The sequence below is a fragment of the Maniola jurtina genome, chromosome 24 (genome assembly GCF_905333055.1).
Source record: "Maniola jurtina chromosome 24, ilManJurt1.1, whole genome shotgun sequence".
Taxonomy (NCBI): domain Eukaryota; kingdom Metazoa; phylum Arthropoda; class Insecta; order Lepidoptera; family Nymphalidae; genus Maniola; species Maniola jurtina.
In genome coordinates this window covers 2,210,664-2,228,251 of record NC_060052.1, presented here as the reverse complement: position 1 = coordinate 2,228,251, position 17,588 = coordinate 2,210,664, and the positions used below count along the sequence as shown (strand labels likewise).

The 17,588-nt window shown below is 38.7% G+C and overlaps 1 protein-coding gene across 4 annotated transcripts in view; it reads right to left on the bottom strand.

Annotated features, from left to right (window-relative positions):
• Positions 1–17,588, bottom strand: part of LOC123877600 (lateral signaling target protein 2 homolog) — a 51,729-nt gene that overhangs the window by 21,027 nt on the left and 13,114 nt on the right. For 2 of the 4 annotated variants that reach the window (XM_045924402.1, XM_045924403.1), the window contains exon 2: positions 9,327–9,467. In XM_045924402.1, coding sequence (XP_045780358.1) covers positions 9,327–9,467 — 141 coding nt within the window. Of the gene's footprint in view, positions 1–8,762; positions 8,859–9,144; positions 9,193–9,326; positions 9,468–17,588 lie in introns of those variants that run through there. The other 2 variants (XM_045924405.1, XM_045924404.1) reach the window with 2 other exon arrangements.

Below are 17,588 nucleotides of genomic sequence, written 5' to 3'. Positions count from 1 at the left end.
GTGGGGGAGTTGTGTTCGGTTTCGGGAACCCTCTGGGGAAAAATTATGACATTTCAGAAAAACAAGATGGCGGCCGACGTGATTTTTGCAGCTCCGTTGTTTTCCAACCGATTTCGTTGAATTTTGCAATCTTTGAAGAAAATAGTAAACGATTAATGGGAAACGTAGAAAAAATTGGAAAAACAAGATGGCGGCCGAGTCGTAGCGTTTTCAAATTTTTCATTTTTCGACCCCGAACCGCGGCGCCGCAGATCCGAAACGGGAAATCGATAATAATACTTTTTTTCTGGTTTCGTCTACGATTATCCTGAATTTTGACGGAATGGGAGTGGTTTTTAAAAATTCAAGATGGCGGCTGTCGTGGCGGCCATTATGTTAGAGGTACGAAAAAACGCAATTTTAAAAGTTAAATATCTCAAAGTTGGCAACATCGGAGCGATTCGGCTTCTATGAAGCGATTGTACGTATAGTTTCGAGGTATAGATTGAAGGAAAAAAATTACCCCATTTTTTGGGGAAATTTCAAGATTTTCGGGAAATTATAAAAAATCGAAATACGCACTTTTAGCAAAATTCGAGTATGAGCGATTACGTGTTTTGCTCGTGCAAATGACATTTAGGTATTTTCGTCGCCGAGGACTGGCAAAACTGGAATTTATCGAAGCAAAAGTGATTTTCGACATTGTCTTTTTTCAGGGACGATCATTTCGCGTGGGTGCGAGCGAGATGAAAGATTGAAACGTCATCGGGAGCGGTATATCCTGTAGTTAATGGGAAAGTTGTAACATTATCGAATTTGCTTCTGCAAAAAAAGTTGGTGGCCATTTTGTATTTTCTTCAAATTTTCCGAAATTTTGATCACGTTTTTAAGGCAGTTGGCAACATTTTGGAAAGTCGACATGTATCAATCGATTGTGTGACTCAACCAGCAGTATCGAAATATGTAAACAGTGTTGCCACATTTGGGGAGATTTTCGAGATTCTCCCCAAAAACTCCTCCTGTAAAATTTTGTATGAATTTTTTTTTTTTCACTGATGGTTTCGTATAGAAAACAAAAAAAAAATCGAGGAAAAATTTGGAAATAGCTGATGATCGAGGATGTCGGAGACGGGTGAAGGGTCCGCTCAAGGTATTGAAGATAGGTAGGGGGTGCTCGACCAAATGTCATTCATGACGTCATCCAATTGCCAAAAAGCTGAAAAAAAATTCAAAATGGCGAAAAAAAGATGGCCGCCATACAAATTTCGCCGGCGTCCAGCTCGGAGGGTATAAAAGATGGAGGTGCGGTTTCATGGCAAAAGAGGATCAGGATCCAAAGGTCTACTCGATGAATAGAAAAAAAATTCAAAATGGCGGAATTTATTTTCCCATACATTTTGTATGGCGAATATTGAATGTCTCATTCTCCTAGAAAGAGACGGAAAACGATACGATAATGTAGGGGAGATGTGTTCGGGTGGTGGAGGCGAGTAGGGAAAAATTATGACATTTCAGAAAAACAAGATGGCGGCCTATATGATTTTTGCAACTCTATTGTTTTTCGACCGATTTCGTTGAAACTCGCAATCTTGGAAGAAAGTAATAAACGATTAATGGAAATAGTGGAAAAATTTGGAAAAACAAGATGGCCGCCACACAAACTTCGTCGGTGTCTATCTCGGAGGGTATAAAAGATGGAAGACTGGTTTCTCGGCAAAAGATGATCGGGATCCGAAGGTCTACTCGGAGGAACAAATTCTGCACCCACGCACCCCTACTTTATTAACCTCAACTATCCCGTTTTTACAAAAAATGATATGGATGTCGTTTTCAGAGTTTTCCGGCGTGCTGATTTCGATAACGCCAATTATTTTGAAATCCAAGATGGCGGACATGCACTTTTTAAGAAAAAAATTTATATGGGTGTCGTTTTGTGGATTTTTGTGGTGAATTGTGTATCTTTGATAAATAAATTTGGTTAAATATAATAAAGTTAACATAACCACGTCACGCGAGCTGCTTTAGCAGCTCGCGCACCGAGCAAAACACTAGTTATACTATATATAGCTCGATTACCACTCACTCACTCACTGACTCATTGACATAATTGTTCTCCTAGAAAGAGACGGAAAATGATATAATGATGTAGGGGAAATGTGTTTGGGTGGGGGATTCGACTGGGGAAAAATTATGACATTTCGGAAAAACAAGATGGCGGCTGAAGTGATTTTTGCAGCTCTTTTGTATTCCAACCGATTTCGTTGAGTTTTGCAAACTTTGAAGAAAGTAGTAAACGGTTAACAGAAAATGGGGAAAAAATTGGAAAAACAAGATGGCGGCCGAGCCGGAGCGTTTTCAAAATTTTCATTTTTCGACCCCGAACCGCGGCGCCACAGATCCGAAACGGGAAATTGAAACTTATAATTTTTTTCTGGTTTCGCCCACGATTATCCTTAATTTTGACGGAATGGGGGTAGTTTTTAAAAATTCAAGATGGCGGCTGTCGTGGCGGCCATTATGTTAGAGGTACGAAAAAACGCAATTTTTAAAGTTAAATATCCCAAGGTTGACAACATCGGAGCGATTCGGCTTCTATGAAGCGATTGTACGTATAGGCTCGAGGTATAGATTGGAGGAAAAAAATTACCCCATTTTTTGGGGAAATTTCAAGATTTTCGGGAAATTGAAAAAAATCGAAATACGGACTTTTCGCAAAATCCGAGTATGAGCGATTATGTGTTTTGATCATACAAATGACATTTCGGTATTTTTGTCGCCGGAGACTGGCAACACTGGAATTTATCAAAGAAAAAGTGATTTTCGACACGGTCTTTTTCACGGTATCCCCTTTCGCGTGGGTGCGAGCGAGATGAGAGATTGAAACGTTATCGGGAGCGGTATATCCTGTAGTTAATAGGAAAATTATGAAACAGTGTAAAATCTTTCTGTGAAACGAGTTGGCGGCCATTTTGTATTTTTTTTAATTTTTCGAAATTTTGACCACGTTTTTGAAGCAGTTGGCAACATTTTGGAAAGTCGACATGTATCAATCGATTGTGTGACTCAACCAGCAGTATCGAAATATGTAAATGGTGTTGCCACATTTGGGGAGTTTTTCGAAATTTTCCCCAAAAACTCCTCCTGTAAAATTTTGTATGAAAATTTTTTTTCCACTGATGGTTTCGTATAGAAAATTTAAAAAAAATCGAGGAAAAATTTGGAAATAGCTGATGATCGAGGATGTCGGAGACGGGTGAAGGGTCCGCTCAAGGTATTGAAGATAGGTGTGGGGTGCTCGACCAAATGTCATTCATGACATCATCCAATTGCCAAAAAGCTGAAAAAAAATTCAAAATGGCGAAGAAAAGATGGCCGCCATACAAATTTCGCCGGCGTCCAGCTCGGAGGGTATAAAAGATGGAGGTGCGGTTTCTTGGAAAAAGAGGATCAGGATTCAAAGGTCTACTCGATGAATAGAAAAAAAATTCAAAATGGCGGAATTTATTTTCCCATACATTTTGTATGGCGAATATTAAATGTCTCATTCTCGTAGAAAGAGAGAGAAAACGATACAATGATATTCGGGAGATATGTTTTGGTTCGCGATATGAGTAGGGAAAAATTATGACATTTCAGAAAAACAAGATGGCGGCCTATATGATTTTTGCAACTCTTTTGTTTTCCAACCGATTTCGTTCAAACTCGCAATCTTTGAAGAATGTAGTAAACGATTAATACAAAAAGTGGAAAATTTTGGAAAAACAAGATGGCCGCCGTACAAATTTCGTCGGTGTCTATCTCGGAGAATATAAAAGATGGAAGAGTGGTTTCTTGGCAAAAGATGATTAGGGTCCGAAGGTCTACTCAGTGGAACAAACTCTGCATGCTCGCGGACCACTTTAGTGGTCCGCGCACCCACGCACCCTACTAAATTATTATCCTAATCTACAAAAAATAATATGGATGTCGTTTTCAGGGTTTTCCAGGGTGCTGATTTTGATAATGACATTAATTTTCAAATCCAAGATGGCGGACTTACATTTTCTACAAAAAATAGAAATGCCTGTCATTTTATGGGGTTTTTCGGGGTGAATTATGTATCTTAATAAATCAATTTGGTTTTATATAATAAAGTTTACCTTACCACGTCACGCGAGCTGCTTTAGCAGCTCGCGCACCGAGCAAAAGCTAGTTATACTATATATAGCTCGATTACCACTCACTGACTGACTCACTCATTGACATAATTGTTCTCCTAGAAGGAGACGTAAAATGATATAGTGATGTGGGGGAGTTGTGTTCGGTTTCGGGAACCCTCTGGGGAAAAATTATGACATTTCAGAAAAACAAGATGGCGGCCGATGTGATTTTTGCAGCTCCGTTGTTTTCCAACCGATTTCGTTGAATTTTGCAAACTTTGAAGAAAGTAGTAAATGATTAACAGAAAATGTGGAAAAAATTGGAAAAACAAGATGGCGGCCGAGCCGTAGCGTTTTAAAAATTTTGATTTTTCGACCCCGAACCACGGCGCCACAGATCCGAAACGGGAAATCGATAATAATAAATTTTTTCTTGTTTTGCTTGCAATGATCCTGAATTTTGACAGAACGGCAGTGATTTTTAAAAATTCAAGATGGCGGCTGTCATGGCGGCCGTTTTGTTCGAGGTACGAAAAAACGCAATTTTAAAAGTTAAATATCTCAAAGTTGGCAACATCGGAGCGATTCGGTTTCTATGAAGCGATTGTACGTATAGGCTTGAGGTATAGATTGGAGGAAAAAAATTACCCCATTTTTAGGGAAATTTCAAGATTTTCGGGAAATTGTAAAAAATCGAAATACGGACTTTTTGCAAAATCCGAGTATGAGCGATTACGTGTTTTGATTGTACAAATGACATTTGGGTATTTTTGTCGCCGGAGACTGGCAACACTGGAATTTATCAAAGAAAAAGTGATTTTCGACGTGGTCTCTTTTTAGGGCCGATCGTTTCGCGTAGGTGCAAGCGAGAGGAGAGATTGAAACGTCATCGGGAGCGGTATATCCTGTAGTTATTGGAAAAGTTGTACAACGATGTAATTTATTTCTGCAAAACGAGTTGGCAGCCATTTTGTATTTTTTTTAATTTTTCGAAATTTTGATCACGTTTTTGAGGCAGTTGGCAACATTTTGGAAAGTCAATATGTATGAATAGATTGTGTATCTGGGCTGGCAGTATGGAGATATGCAACCGGTGTTGCCACTTTTGGGGAGATTTTCGAGATTTTCAACTAGAAAACTCCTGTAAAATTTTGTATGAAAATTTTTTTTTTCACTGATGGTGTCAGATAGAAAACAAAAACTTAGTAAGCGAAAATTATGGAGAGAGCTGATGATTGAGGATATCGGAGACGGGTGAAGGGCCCGCTTAAGGTATTGAAGATAGGTGGGGGGTGCTCGAGCAAATGTCATTCATGACGTCATCCAATTGCCAAAAAGCTGAAAAAAAATTCAAAATGGCGAAGAAAAGATGGCCGCCATACAAATTTCGCCGGTGCCCAGCTCGGAGGGTATAAAAGATGGAAGTGTGGTTTCTTGGCAAGAGATGATCAGGGTCCGAAGGTCTACTCGATGAATAGAAAAAAAATTCAAAATGGCGGATTTTTTTTCCCCATAGAAAATGTATGGCGAATATTGAATGTCTCATTCTCCTAGAAAGAGACGGAAAACGATACATTGATGTATGAGAGATATGTTCGGATGCGCGATATGAGTCTGGGAAAATTATGACATTTCAGAAAAACAAGATGGCGGCCTATATGATTTTTGCAACTCTTTTGTTTTCCAACCGATTTCGCTCAAACTCGCAATCTTTGAAGAATGTAGTAAACGATTAATAGAAAAAGTGGAAAATTTTGGAAAAACAAGATGGCCGCCGTACAAATTTCGTCGGTGTCTATCTCGGAGGCTATAAAAGATGGAAGAGTGGTTTCTTGGCAAAAGATGATCAGGGTCCGAAGGTCTACTCGGTGAAACAAACTCTGCATGCTCGCGGACCACTTTAGTGGTCCGCGCACCCACGCACCCTACTAAATTATTATCCTAATCTACAAAAAATAATATGGATGTCGTTTTCAGGGTTTTCCAGGGTGCTGATTTTGATAATGACATTTATTTTCAAATCCAAGATGGCGGACTTACATTTTCTACAAAAAATAGAAATGACTGTCATTTTATGGGTTTTTTCGGGGTGAATTATGTATCTTAATAAATCAATTTGGTTTTATATAATAAAGTTAACCTTACCACGTCACGCGAGCTGCTTTAGCAGCTCGCGCACCGAGCAAGAGCTAGTTAGTATATAAAGACGACTCGTACCCATGCTACTTTGATCTGATAAATACAATGCTGAAGTATATAATGACGAAATAAAATTATAAAAATTTCCATACAAAATTTAAAAAAAAAATGTCAAAGTTTTCATGACCCTAACGTGCCCTAACTCACTGAGATCCTTGGCCATCTTTAGATAGGCCGAGGCCAACGATCTCAGTGAGTTAGGGCACGTTAGGGCCATGAAAACTTGGACATTATAAAAAAAAAAAAAAAATTGTATGGAATTTTTTATAATTTAATTTCGTCATTTTACTTCAGCATTGTATTTATCAGATCAAAGTAGCATGGGTTCGTGCCGTCATTATATACTAATTACCAAACACCCTGTATATAACTGTGTGCGTTGAAGCCTGACTAATGGCCGCGAGCCGCCGATGTGGCCGTGTATTGAATTGTGGATTAACTAATCGTGTTAGCAGAAATACGTAGAATCCACACGGAACACTGGGGTTAACTAGATTTACAGGTACAGCTGAGAAGACACACGGACATAAATTATGATTTGACTCGTATAACCTACCTAGCGATCCGCCCCGGAGCGCACGGGTAGCTTACCTATTACAATTTTCAATTTTTTTCTTATTCTAATTTTTTGGAAAGAAATATATGGCCTATGTGTCACTCAGCAATAATGTAGCTTTCTACTGGAGAAAGAATTTTTCAAATCGGTTCAGTAGCTCCCGAGGTTACTTGCTACAAACTTACAAACATTACCTCTTCGTACTTAATATTAAGTATAGATAACTAGCCATATTCAAATGTTTAACAAGACTCACTGCCTTTTGGAATTGTTTGGAATTGATAGTGAGTCACTGATTAACAGGGCTCTCTCCGTCACTTACTCCATACAATCGTAGCCCCAATTTCATTTGAATATTAAGCAACCAAAGTCCATGAAATGCAGACATATTCTCGAAACTAATATCTGTGCCTGTGGTATTTTAGGTTTTTCTAAAAATGTGTACTTAGTTTTAAAATTACAAGGGCTCAAAGATTTGTAGTGAATTTTTAAGACCGCGTAACTTTGAAACCGAATGTTTTAACGGAAATCTGCAAAACCACAGGCATAGATATTAGTCCCCGGAACGTTTCTACAAAATTCCATTGAGTATGATTGGTTAGTATTGCAATGAGAGATGAACTACTTTTGTATGGAACGAGTGTCGGAGAGACCTCTCTTTAAACTCATTAGGTATTGTAATACATAATTGCATATCGCGATCGTACCTACGTACGCGAATAATATTACAAGCTTATCATGATTTACAGGATCATGATAAAGGAAGTCGTCAATTACAACAAAGGCGATTACAATCTTTTATTACAAGTCAGTCATAAAGAGTTTAGACACACTCCATACGTTAATAAGTAGGTACACAGAAAATATATATTAAACTCCACATTAACAAAGGTCATTTTAAATAACAACCGGGCAAGTGCGAGTCAGACTCGCGCACCGAGGGTTCCGTACTCCGGTATTTTTCCGACATTTTGCACAATAAATTAAAAACTATTATGCATAAAAATGTGTTATGACTGAGCTCGTTTCGGTTATCTTTCTCTTTTTATATGTATTAAACGAAAAAAAATGCGCTCAGTGCGCTTGCGCTCCTATTTCCTATTGTATCTTGCTGTCAAATTCAAAGGTAAAATTCCACCAACCAACCAGGTATTCACCCCGTCAAGTCGAGTAAAAGTTCTATCCCCATGAATAGATTCGGTTAAGACCTGGATAAAACGCCTCCGAAACCAATTGCTAGCTACGGGTGCATATGGATGCACGTCCCGGTCGTCCTTTCAGTATTTATGGCAGGCCTATCCTAACATTTGAGGTATCTTTCTCATTCTGAAAGTAGACCAGTGCTTGTGACGGTGCAGTAGTGAACCGACAATAGGTTAAACATGATGATGATCACACTAATATTATAAAGGCGAAAGTTAGTGTGTATGGTGTATGTGAGTGTGTGTGTGTGTGTGTATGTTTGTTACTCCTTCACGCAAAAACTACTAGACGGATTTCGCTGTTTGGAATGGAGGTAGATATTATCCTGGATTAGCACATAGGCTACTTTTTAGCCCGGAAAATCAAAGCGTTTCTACGGGATTTTTAAATACCATCAACATATAATATAATAATATTATATCTAAGGCTATTTACAATTTTTGTTGCTTTTACAATACTTTAATTCCTTGAATGACACGGGTAATTTCCGATGACATTCATACGAACAATAAGATAACGTCACGACGGCCTTAAGTACCTACGTAATTTTGCTAACTTTATCTACCTCGTAGGCAACAACTTTGCCCATACCTAAGTAGGTATCTACTGAATTGGCTTGATTTTTTGAACCAATAGTGAGCGAGTGTCGGCCAATCAGTGGTGTAGTAAGTAGAATAACAGCCAACCTGCGCGTGCCGTAGTTGGTTGACGAACGTGGAACACCTCTCGGGGTATTTCCGGCCGTCGAACGAATCCAACTCCGCCGCGATCATGTTCAGCACGTCGTCTTTTTTTTTTATTAAGATACAAGTTAGCACTTGACTGCAATCTCACCTGGTGGTAAGTGATGACGCAGTCTAAGATGGAAGCGGGCTAACCTGGAAGGGGTATGACAGTTTTTATTAAACCCATACTCTTTTGGTTTGTACAAGGCATCGTACCTGAGCGGTAAATCGCTTAGCGGCACGGCTTACCGCGGTTGGTAACTAGCCAAGGTAGAAGCCTTCCACCAGACAAAAGAAAGACGTAAGCCAAGAACTGTAGTACCTAAGTAGAATAACAGCTAACCTGCGCGTGACGTAGTTGGTTGACGACGGTGGAACACCTCTCGGGGTCTTTTCGGCCTTCGAACGAATCCAACCCCACCGCTATCATCATGTTCACTCGTCCTCTTTTTTTTATTCAGATACAAGTTATTACTAGCCACGGCCGAAGCCTCGCACCAGACAAAAGAAAGAATAACAGCCAACCTGCGCATGACGTAGTTGGTTGACGAGCGTGGAACATCTCTCGGGGTCTTTTCGGCCGTCGAACGAGTCCAACTCCGCCGCGATCATGTTCAGCGCGTCGTCCGCGAAGAAGAACTGCGCGAGCAAAGAACGGTCGTCCCTCTGTAACAATTAAGATTACATTGAAAACTCATCTATATCTCCACACCTCTCCTGCAAGGACCTCTACAAAGGCTTGAGCTCCGGAGTTCCGGTTTCGGTGTAACTCCGGAGTTCCGAAAGATTACAGACAGGTTCGTTTGTAAAACTGGGGATATCGTGAACATAACCGGAATTTTGATTTTCATATTTTTAGAAAAAGTCGAACTTTTTCACCGGTTTCACATACAGTACAGAAATTGTACATATGAAATAGAGTAAAAAGCATTTAATTTTATTCATGGAAATCATTATTTGAAAAAATCTAAAAGAAAATTCTTACTAATTAATTTTACCAAGTCGTAAATAAAATTATTTTTTTAAATAATAATATGTTATAATAATAAATAAAACTACTTAAATAAAATTATTTAATAATACTTGGAGTTTTTTTAAAGCATTAAAAAGATTTAAAAGGCCGTGATTAAGTTCAGGGTCTCCAAGGCGCCAGCACTCCGCTCTACTTGCGAAAATCAAGGCCATATTATGCTATTTTACCGTAGTAGTTAAATAAAATAAAACATTGGATTTCCTAAGTTGAAACTTTACTGTGATTTGTACCGTTTTTATCGAAATCATGAACTTTTTTTAACCCCCGACCCAAAAAGAGGGGTATTATAATGTAAGTTTGACGTGTGTATCTGTCTGTGGCATCGTAGCTCCTAAACTAATGAACCGATTTTAATTTAAGTAGTTATTTTTTATTTGAAAGGTGGCTTGATCGAGAGTGTTATTAGCTATAATCCAAGAAAATCCGTTCAGCCGTTTGAAAGTTATCAGCTCTTTTCTAGTTACTGTTACCTTCACTTGTCGGGGGTGTAATAAATTTTTAATTTACACTTGTTTTCTTCAAAGAATATAATCATGTTCATGTATCATGTAGTTATGTTATACCATATTAATCTTGACTATCATTCCTCTTTCCCATCCAAATAAGCGTTAAGCTTGTGCTAGGAGTAGGTACGACAATAGTGCAACGGGTGGGATTTGAACCGTCGACCTTTCGGGTCCGACCTAAGTGCTTTCATTCCGTGCTACTTATTCATAGGTTTTTATTAGACATTAATTTTAGGGTTCCGTACCTACCTGAAGGGTACCAACGGGACCCTGTTGCAAAGCCCCCGCTATCCGTCCGTAAATATAGTAATATCTCATAACCCGTGATAGGAGAGTTGAAATTTTCACAGAATTTGCATTTCTTTTGCTACTATAACAAAATATAATAAAAAATCAAGCTAATTTTAAAATGGCTATCCGTCCGTAAATATAGTAATATCTCATAACCCGTGATAGGAGAGTTGAAATTTTCACAGAATTTGCATTTCTTTTGCTACTATAACAAAATATAATAAAAAATCAAGCTAATTTTAAAATGGCTGCCATATAATTAAAAAAAAAAAAGTGCATAAGTACTAGTGTTATATCTTGTACGATAATATTGTAAATACCACTATCACCACTAAGAAAGGAAAGATAATTTATATTATCTTAACATAAAACCATTTCCTAAAACATCATAGGTACCTTACTAGTAACTCTATTTTTTTTTGTACCAGAAAGTTGTAACAACAAAGAGAAAAAAAAAGAAAAAGTGGTCAGGGAAGCGCTTAATATCTCTACTCGTATAAGAGATCTCTACCAATAATCCTTGGCAGTGCGAGAGGTTGTAAAGCGAGTAGAATAGATACAACAAAGATAGAAAGTATTCATGAAAAAAGCTTAATGGATATTAAACTCTACCTATAGGATATGAAAAAAAACATCCACAACCTTACGAGTTACGACAATCAGAAAGTAAGACCTCGTTATCACAAACGAACAACGCTTATCAGTACTTAACGAATGCAATGAAGTTATTAAACATAATTTCGATGATAATAAAATCCATACTAATATTATAAATTCGAAAGTGTGTCTGTCTGTTTGTTAGCTTTTCACGGCCCAACAGTTTAACCGATAGTTTAAGCTACGTTTTATCCCGGAAAATCAAAGAGTTCCTAAGGGATTCTTAAAAGCCTATACGTTTAACCAATTTATTTGAAATTTGATATTTTTTATACCGAAAAATCAAAGAGTTCCCACGGGATTAAAAAAAGAACTAAATCCACGCGGACGAAGTCGCGGGCATCATCTAGTTACTTAATAATTACTTAGTAAAATTTATTATAATAACCTTATAAGGGCTTGAAAATAATATCGCCATTGTTGCATTCATTGCTCGCTCCCCAATGCACACTAAACTCAAAATTTCTTGATTTTTGAAAAAGTTTAACACATAAGGTACACGACCGTTAAGCAAGAGACTTGTACGAGATGAGTCAAAGACCTCCCAAAATACGAAGAAGTTTTGTTTTGCAAAAAATCGGTCAAGCGCGAGTCAGACTCACACACGAAGGGTTCCGACTTCCGTACTATATCGTACAAGAAATAACTTTTTTTTTTTCATGGCGGCCATTTTGAAATGTTTATTATTTGTTGTTATAAACGGCAATAGATATATTCTGTGAAAATTTCATCTCTCTATTACGGTTCACGAGATACAGTCCGCTGACAGAGAGACAGACAGACAGACGGACGGACGGACGGACAGCGGAGTCTTAGTAATGGGGTCCCGTTGGCATCCTTCGGGTACAGAACCCTGCAAACAGGTTTCGCACGACACAACTTAGCTAAGTGCAAACTTGGACTTTGTCTGTGGTGGCGTTTGTTGGCGCGCGTGTTGTGATTTTTTGGAGTGTTTTTTTGTTAGAAGTGGCCGGTTTTTGTGTCCCGCTGGTGTTTATTGGTGGTGGAACTGACCGAGGAACTGACTGAGAAGCGCTCTAAAGGGGCGCCACGTGTATGTCGGCGGGCGCCAGCACAGACGAAGTCCATACTTATACATATAGTTTTCCTAACTTGTAAATAACTACACACACTTGACATTGGCTAATCAGTGTAAAGCCAGACCAGAGAAGAAAAAGTGCAAACTGCACTTATGAAATTAGTATTCGTTTGCGTAGGTACCTAAGGGTCAGAGCGGGCATTGAGACACAACGCACATCAGCAAAGTAGAGCCCAGACGCATTGTCTTTTTTAAGAATAACTCAAACTATACTCTATCCACGGAAAGAAGTTAGTATAGCGCTCTCTCTGTTACGTAATCCCATACAAATGATAGAGACAAAAACATCAGTGGGCGTTAACCATTTTGAGTCACCAAGCAATCACAAACATGTTTTTAAAAAAAAACATTCGAAAATTCAACTCGAAAACATAGTATAGTGTGTAGAGAAGTTATTTTTATCATTAAATATACCATTTTTAGATTTACTACGGTCTAATGCTTATCCAATAGTAGCTCAAGGTGGAAAAGATTTTTTTTTTAATTTATTATAATGCAGTAACACGAATTACTTATAATTTACATCTCGCCAAACTGCACAGCAGTTTGGTGGCGAGTTAAGGTACCCACGCACTCAAACTGAACTGCAGCGGAACTGCGCGTCGCGGTAGCGCCCCGCGCGGCGCGGCTGGAGAGAATATCGTGCGGGGCGCTGACGCGACGCGTAGTTCAGTTCGAGTGCGTGGGCACCTTTAGCGCTCATAAAGGATTACATTGTGTGCCCTTAACTTATTTATATGACATGTCTATAATGTTAAGAGCTCTACACTTGATCAAAGGAGGAAAAACTGCGGGGTTCCCCTGCAACAAATTAAAACGTCTTCATAATCTTGATTTAAGTACCCAGAACGACTATTGAACTAGTTATATAACAAATGAACCTGCTCGTCCTTATTATAAAATTCTAGATTCTAGATCATCAACATCATGATCAATCCATTGCCGGCCTACTACTGAGAACGGTTTCCTCTCAGAATGAGAAGGGTTCAATCCATCAATTCATAGTCTGCCACGCTCGCTCGCCCAGTGCAGATTGGCAGACTTCACACATTTTTGAGAACATTATGGAGAACTCTTAGGCATGCAGGTTTCCTCACGATGTTTTCCTTCAGCGTTAAAGCAAGTGATATTTAACAGGGCTCTCTCCGTCACTCGTTTCATATAATTGTAGTTCCAATTTCATTTGAATATTAAGCAACCAAGTCCATGAAATTTTGCAGACATATTCTAAAAACTAATATCTGTGCCTGTGGTGTTTTAGATTTTTCTAAAAATATTTAGTTTTAAAATTACAGGGGCTCAAAGATTTGTATGAAAATTTTTAAGACAGCGTAACTTTGAAACCGAATATTTTAACAGAAATCTGGAAAACCACAGACATAGATATTAGTTTCTAGAATATGTCTGCAAAATTTCATGGACTTTGGTTGCTTAATATTCAAATGAAATTGGAACTACGATTGTATGAAACGAGTGACGGAGAGAGCCCTCTTAATTGTTTAGTATGCACAGTAACTCCGAGCGCGTATTTTCTTCTCGCCGAATTGCGTTCGATTTGTCTCTATACTAGATTAATACAGAATAACTCAAAATTTATAAAATTCCCGACACAAAAACCTCTATAAGAAAATTAGAAAAGAGCTGATAACTTTCAAACGGCAGAACTGATTTTCTTCGATTATAGCTAAGAACACTCCCGATCAAGCCACCTTTCAAACAAAAAAAAACTGAATTAAAATCGGTTCATTCGTTTAGGAACTACGATGCCAAAGACAGATACACAGATACACACGTCAAACTTATAACACCCCTCTTTTTGGGTCGGGGGTTAAAAAGAATCCTGAACTTATCTTCAAGATAAGTAATGGGAATCTCTACTACTTCAAACTAAACAAACGTTACGCAAATCGTCAAGCTTGACAATCCACATCAAATCGTACTAAATACAGCTTTTATTCGAAGGTCCTTGCCACTCAAGAGGCGTGAAGGATTGGTCACACACAACGCGACGACGGACGTATCCACTATCCAACAACGGCCCTAGAACAAGTCGCGTTTACTTGGTCACAAGACTATACATAATATTATACCTATGGCGACGCGCCCCTTCGACGGCATGCATGTAACTTATCTCAATGAGAAGGAGCGGTGAGCTCTTTGTGCTCACCGCTCTCCTGACCGAATTGTGAGCTCTTGAGCTCTATTAGAGAGCATTATTATTAAGTAACTATTTACATTATCGGACGGACAGACCGACGGAAGACAGACAGACAGAGAGATAACAAAGTGATCATATGGGTTCCGTTTTTCCTTTTGAGGTACGTAACCCTAAAAAGGTATGTGTATGCAGTGTTGAAGCGCCTACAGTTTGTTCTCGGCAAATGCACTTTGTTGCGAATAGTTTTAATAATGTTGACAAAGACCATAAATAATTGTTTATCCTAATGTATTTTTGTATTTTTCTAGATTGTCATTTTACGTTTTTATAATTTTCTTTTGTTCTCTTCTCTTTGTTAAAAAACCAAACGGTCTGCGCACCAATAAATTCATTTTTAGAAGAAATATCTTTAATTTTATCATCCACGCATCAACATGCAGCAATTAGCAACTCACACAAGTTGTACGTGTTTCAACGTGTCGTTCTGCCATGCAGCTGCCGCCACGCGTTGTGTCTGCCCAGGCCTCAATGTTTTGGTTACAAGGTCCTTTTGGCGGTATGAGTGGTATAATCAACTGCCGATGCGTCACAACACAGTTACGTCATTTTCAACTCCACACGGAAAATGGCTCTACGTACTTAACATACAGAGAGTTTTAATCCATCCAAAACTTTCCGGGATATTGTGGAAAACTATTTTACTAAAGCAGATTCAGGATTTTTTTTTTTTAAAGAATATTAGCCATGTTAAATGACTAATATTCCCCTTTCCTCTCCAACTAAGCGTCAGGCTTGTGCTAGGAGTAGGTACGACAATAGTGCAACGGGCGGGGTTTGAACCGTCGACCTTTCGGTTTTCAGTCCACTCCTTTAACGGTTGAGCTATTGAGTCTCTCAATAGCAATTGCAGCTGCATAAACGCAAACAAGTATATATTTATAACTAGTTATTTTCGTTAGTTTCGCTACGATGCCGTCTAGAAACCAAAGGAGTATGAGTTTAATGAAAACTGCTATACCCTTTCCAGGTTAGCCCATTTCCATCTTAGACTGCATCATCATTCATCACTTACCACCAGCTGAGATTGCAGTCAAGGGCTAACTTGTATCTGAATTTAAAAAAAAGGTCGTATGGAACGCGTATTTTATTTATTATTTTTAGGCACACGCTTCACCACAATCACACGTCATGGAAAGTGATGATGTAGCCTAAGATAGGAAGTGTTTACGTTCTAGAAGATACCTGCCTGTTCCCTCTTGTTTTTAACCCCCGACCCAAAAAGTGGGGTGTTATAAGTTTGACCTGTGTATCTGTGTGTCTGTGTATCTGTGTAGCTGTGTATCTGTGTATCTGTCTGTGGCATCGTAGCGCCTAAACGAAAGAACCGATTTTAATTTCCTTTTTTTTGTTTGAAAGGTGGCTTGATCGAGTGTTCTTAGCTATAATCCAAAAAAATTGGTTCAGCCGTTTAAGAGTTATCAGCTCTTTTCTAGTTTTCTTGTAGAAAAGAAGGTTAGATAACCGTTAGGTTCATAATATTATGTCAATTGACAAATGTCAAGCTGTCAAGATAGACGTTGCCTAAATACATAATTATTTATTTGAAAATGATGTTTTGGAAAACTCAGATACTTTAGATAGTAGGCGCGGAATAGTCCAAGAAAATCAGTTCAGCCGTTTGAAAGTTATCAGGTCTTTTCGGTCTTTTCTAGTTACTGTAACCTTCACTTGTCGGGGGTGTTATAAATTTTTAATTTACACTTGTATATAATATACTTGGATTGTAATTGGTAGGAAAAACTAAAGATTATTCCAAACTCTTAGCCGTTTGAGAAATGATGACGCAAAACGCCTTTCAGCGCGAATCTACTTGTCTGTCAGATAAGGAAAAATAGATTCAGTATATAGCAGGTACTACTCTTGGTCACGTGACCCAAGAAATATGTCTACGAACGGCGCGTGCCTCCGACGTCTCTTGCGTAAAGGCGGTTACGCACTCATCCGATACGAGTCCGTGAAAATACGGTCCGAAGTAGTCATAGAACTACAGTGGACCCCCGGTAATCCGGCCCCTGTCCGTTCTGTTCAGTAGTTTTTGCGTGAAGGAGTAACAAACATACACACACACATACATATACACATACACACAAACTTTACCCTTTATAATATTAGTGTGATGTGATGTGGTTTACTTTTGACATATTGAATATTATCGTTGGATCTTTAATTTATCGGATTACAAGGTACTCTGTAATAAAAAACGCCGGACTATAGGGGGTCTTAGACAGTACTCTATAATCTGACAAATTCGATAGTCCGACACTGCCCTGCAAAACGTTTGTCGGATTACCGGGGGTCCACTGTATTCGTATAGTAGCTAACGCTCAAGGTCCGACTTCCATCATCCGAGTTCTGCCCGTCATCCGTAAGAATATCTCGGATGTGCCTCGGATTCAAATCGGACATATTATGACGTAGATACGTCAAAGATGTCTTCTGAATACATTGGATTTGGATCAGAGATCGGATTAATGCGTAAGCAATATCTGAATTCGGTCCGAGTTTTTTATATCCGTATTATTGCGAATTCGGATCGGACGAGGGGCAAAACCGCTTTTTGTATCTGTCTCATAAGAGACAGAGAAAGGTAAGAGTTAACGTGATAGAAAGAGAAGCATTTATTAAATCTTAGGCCATAGCACTGTAAGAGCTGAATTTATTGCAATGTTAGTCGCTATTATATTTAAATGGCTTTGCGGAGTGATCTTTCTGTACCTGGAAGTTTTTTTTTTTTTTCAATTTATAGACTAGCGCTTGGCTGCAATCAGAACTGCTAGCAAGTGATGGTGCAGCCTTAGATGGAGCGCGCTTGCCTAGAAGATGCCTATTCACTTGACTTGAAAATAAGTACATAATAAGTAAACGAATTTTGTTCGACGAACGAATGGGTTACTTGACGATAACAATATTCCGGACGTGTTCGGAATACTTGCCCTACAATAAACGAGGAATTCGGACGCAATTAGAATTGGTCAAAGGTCAA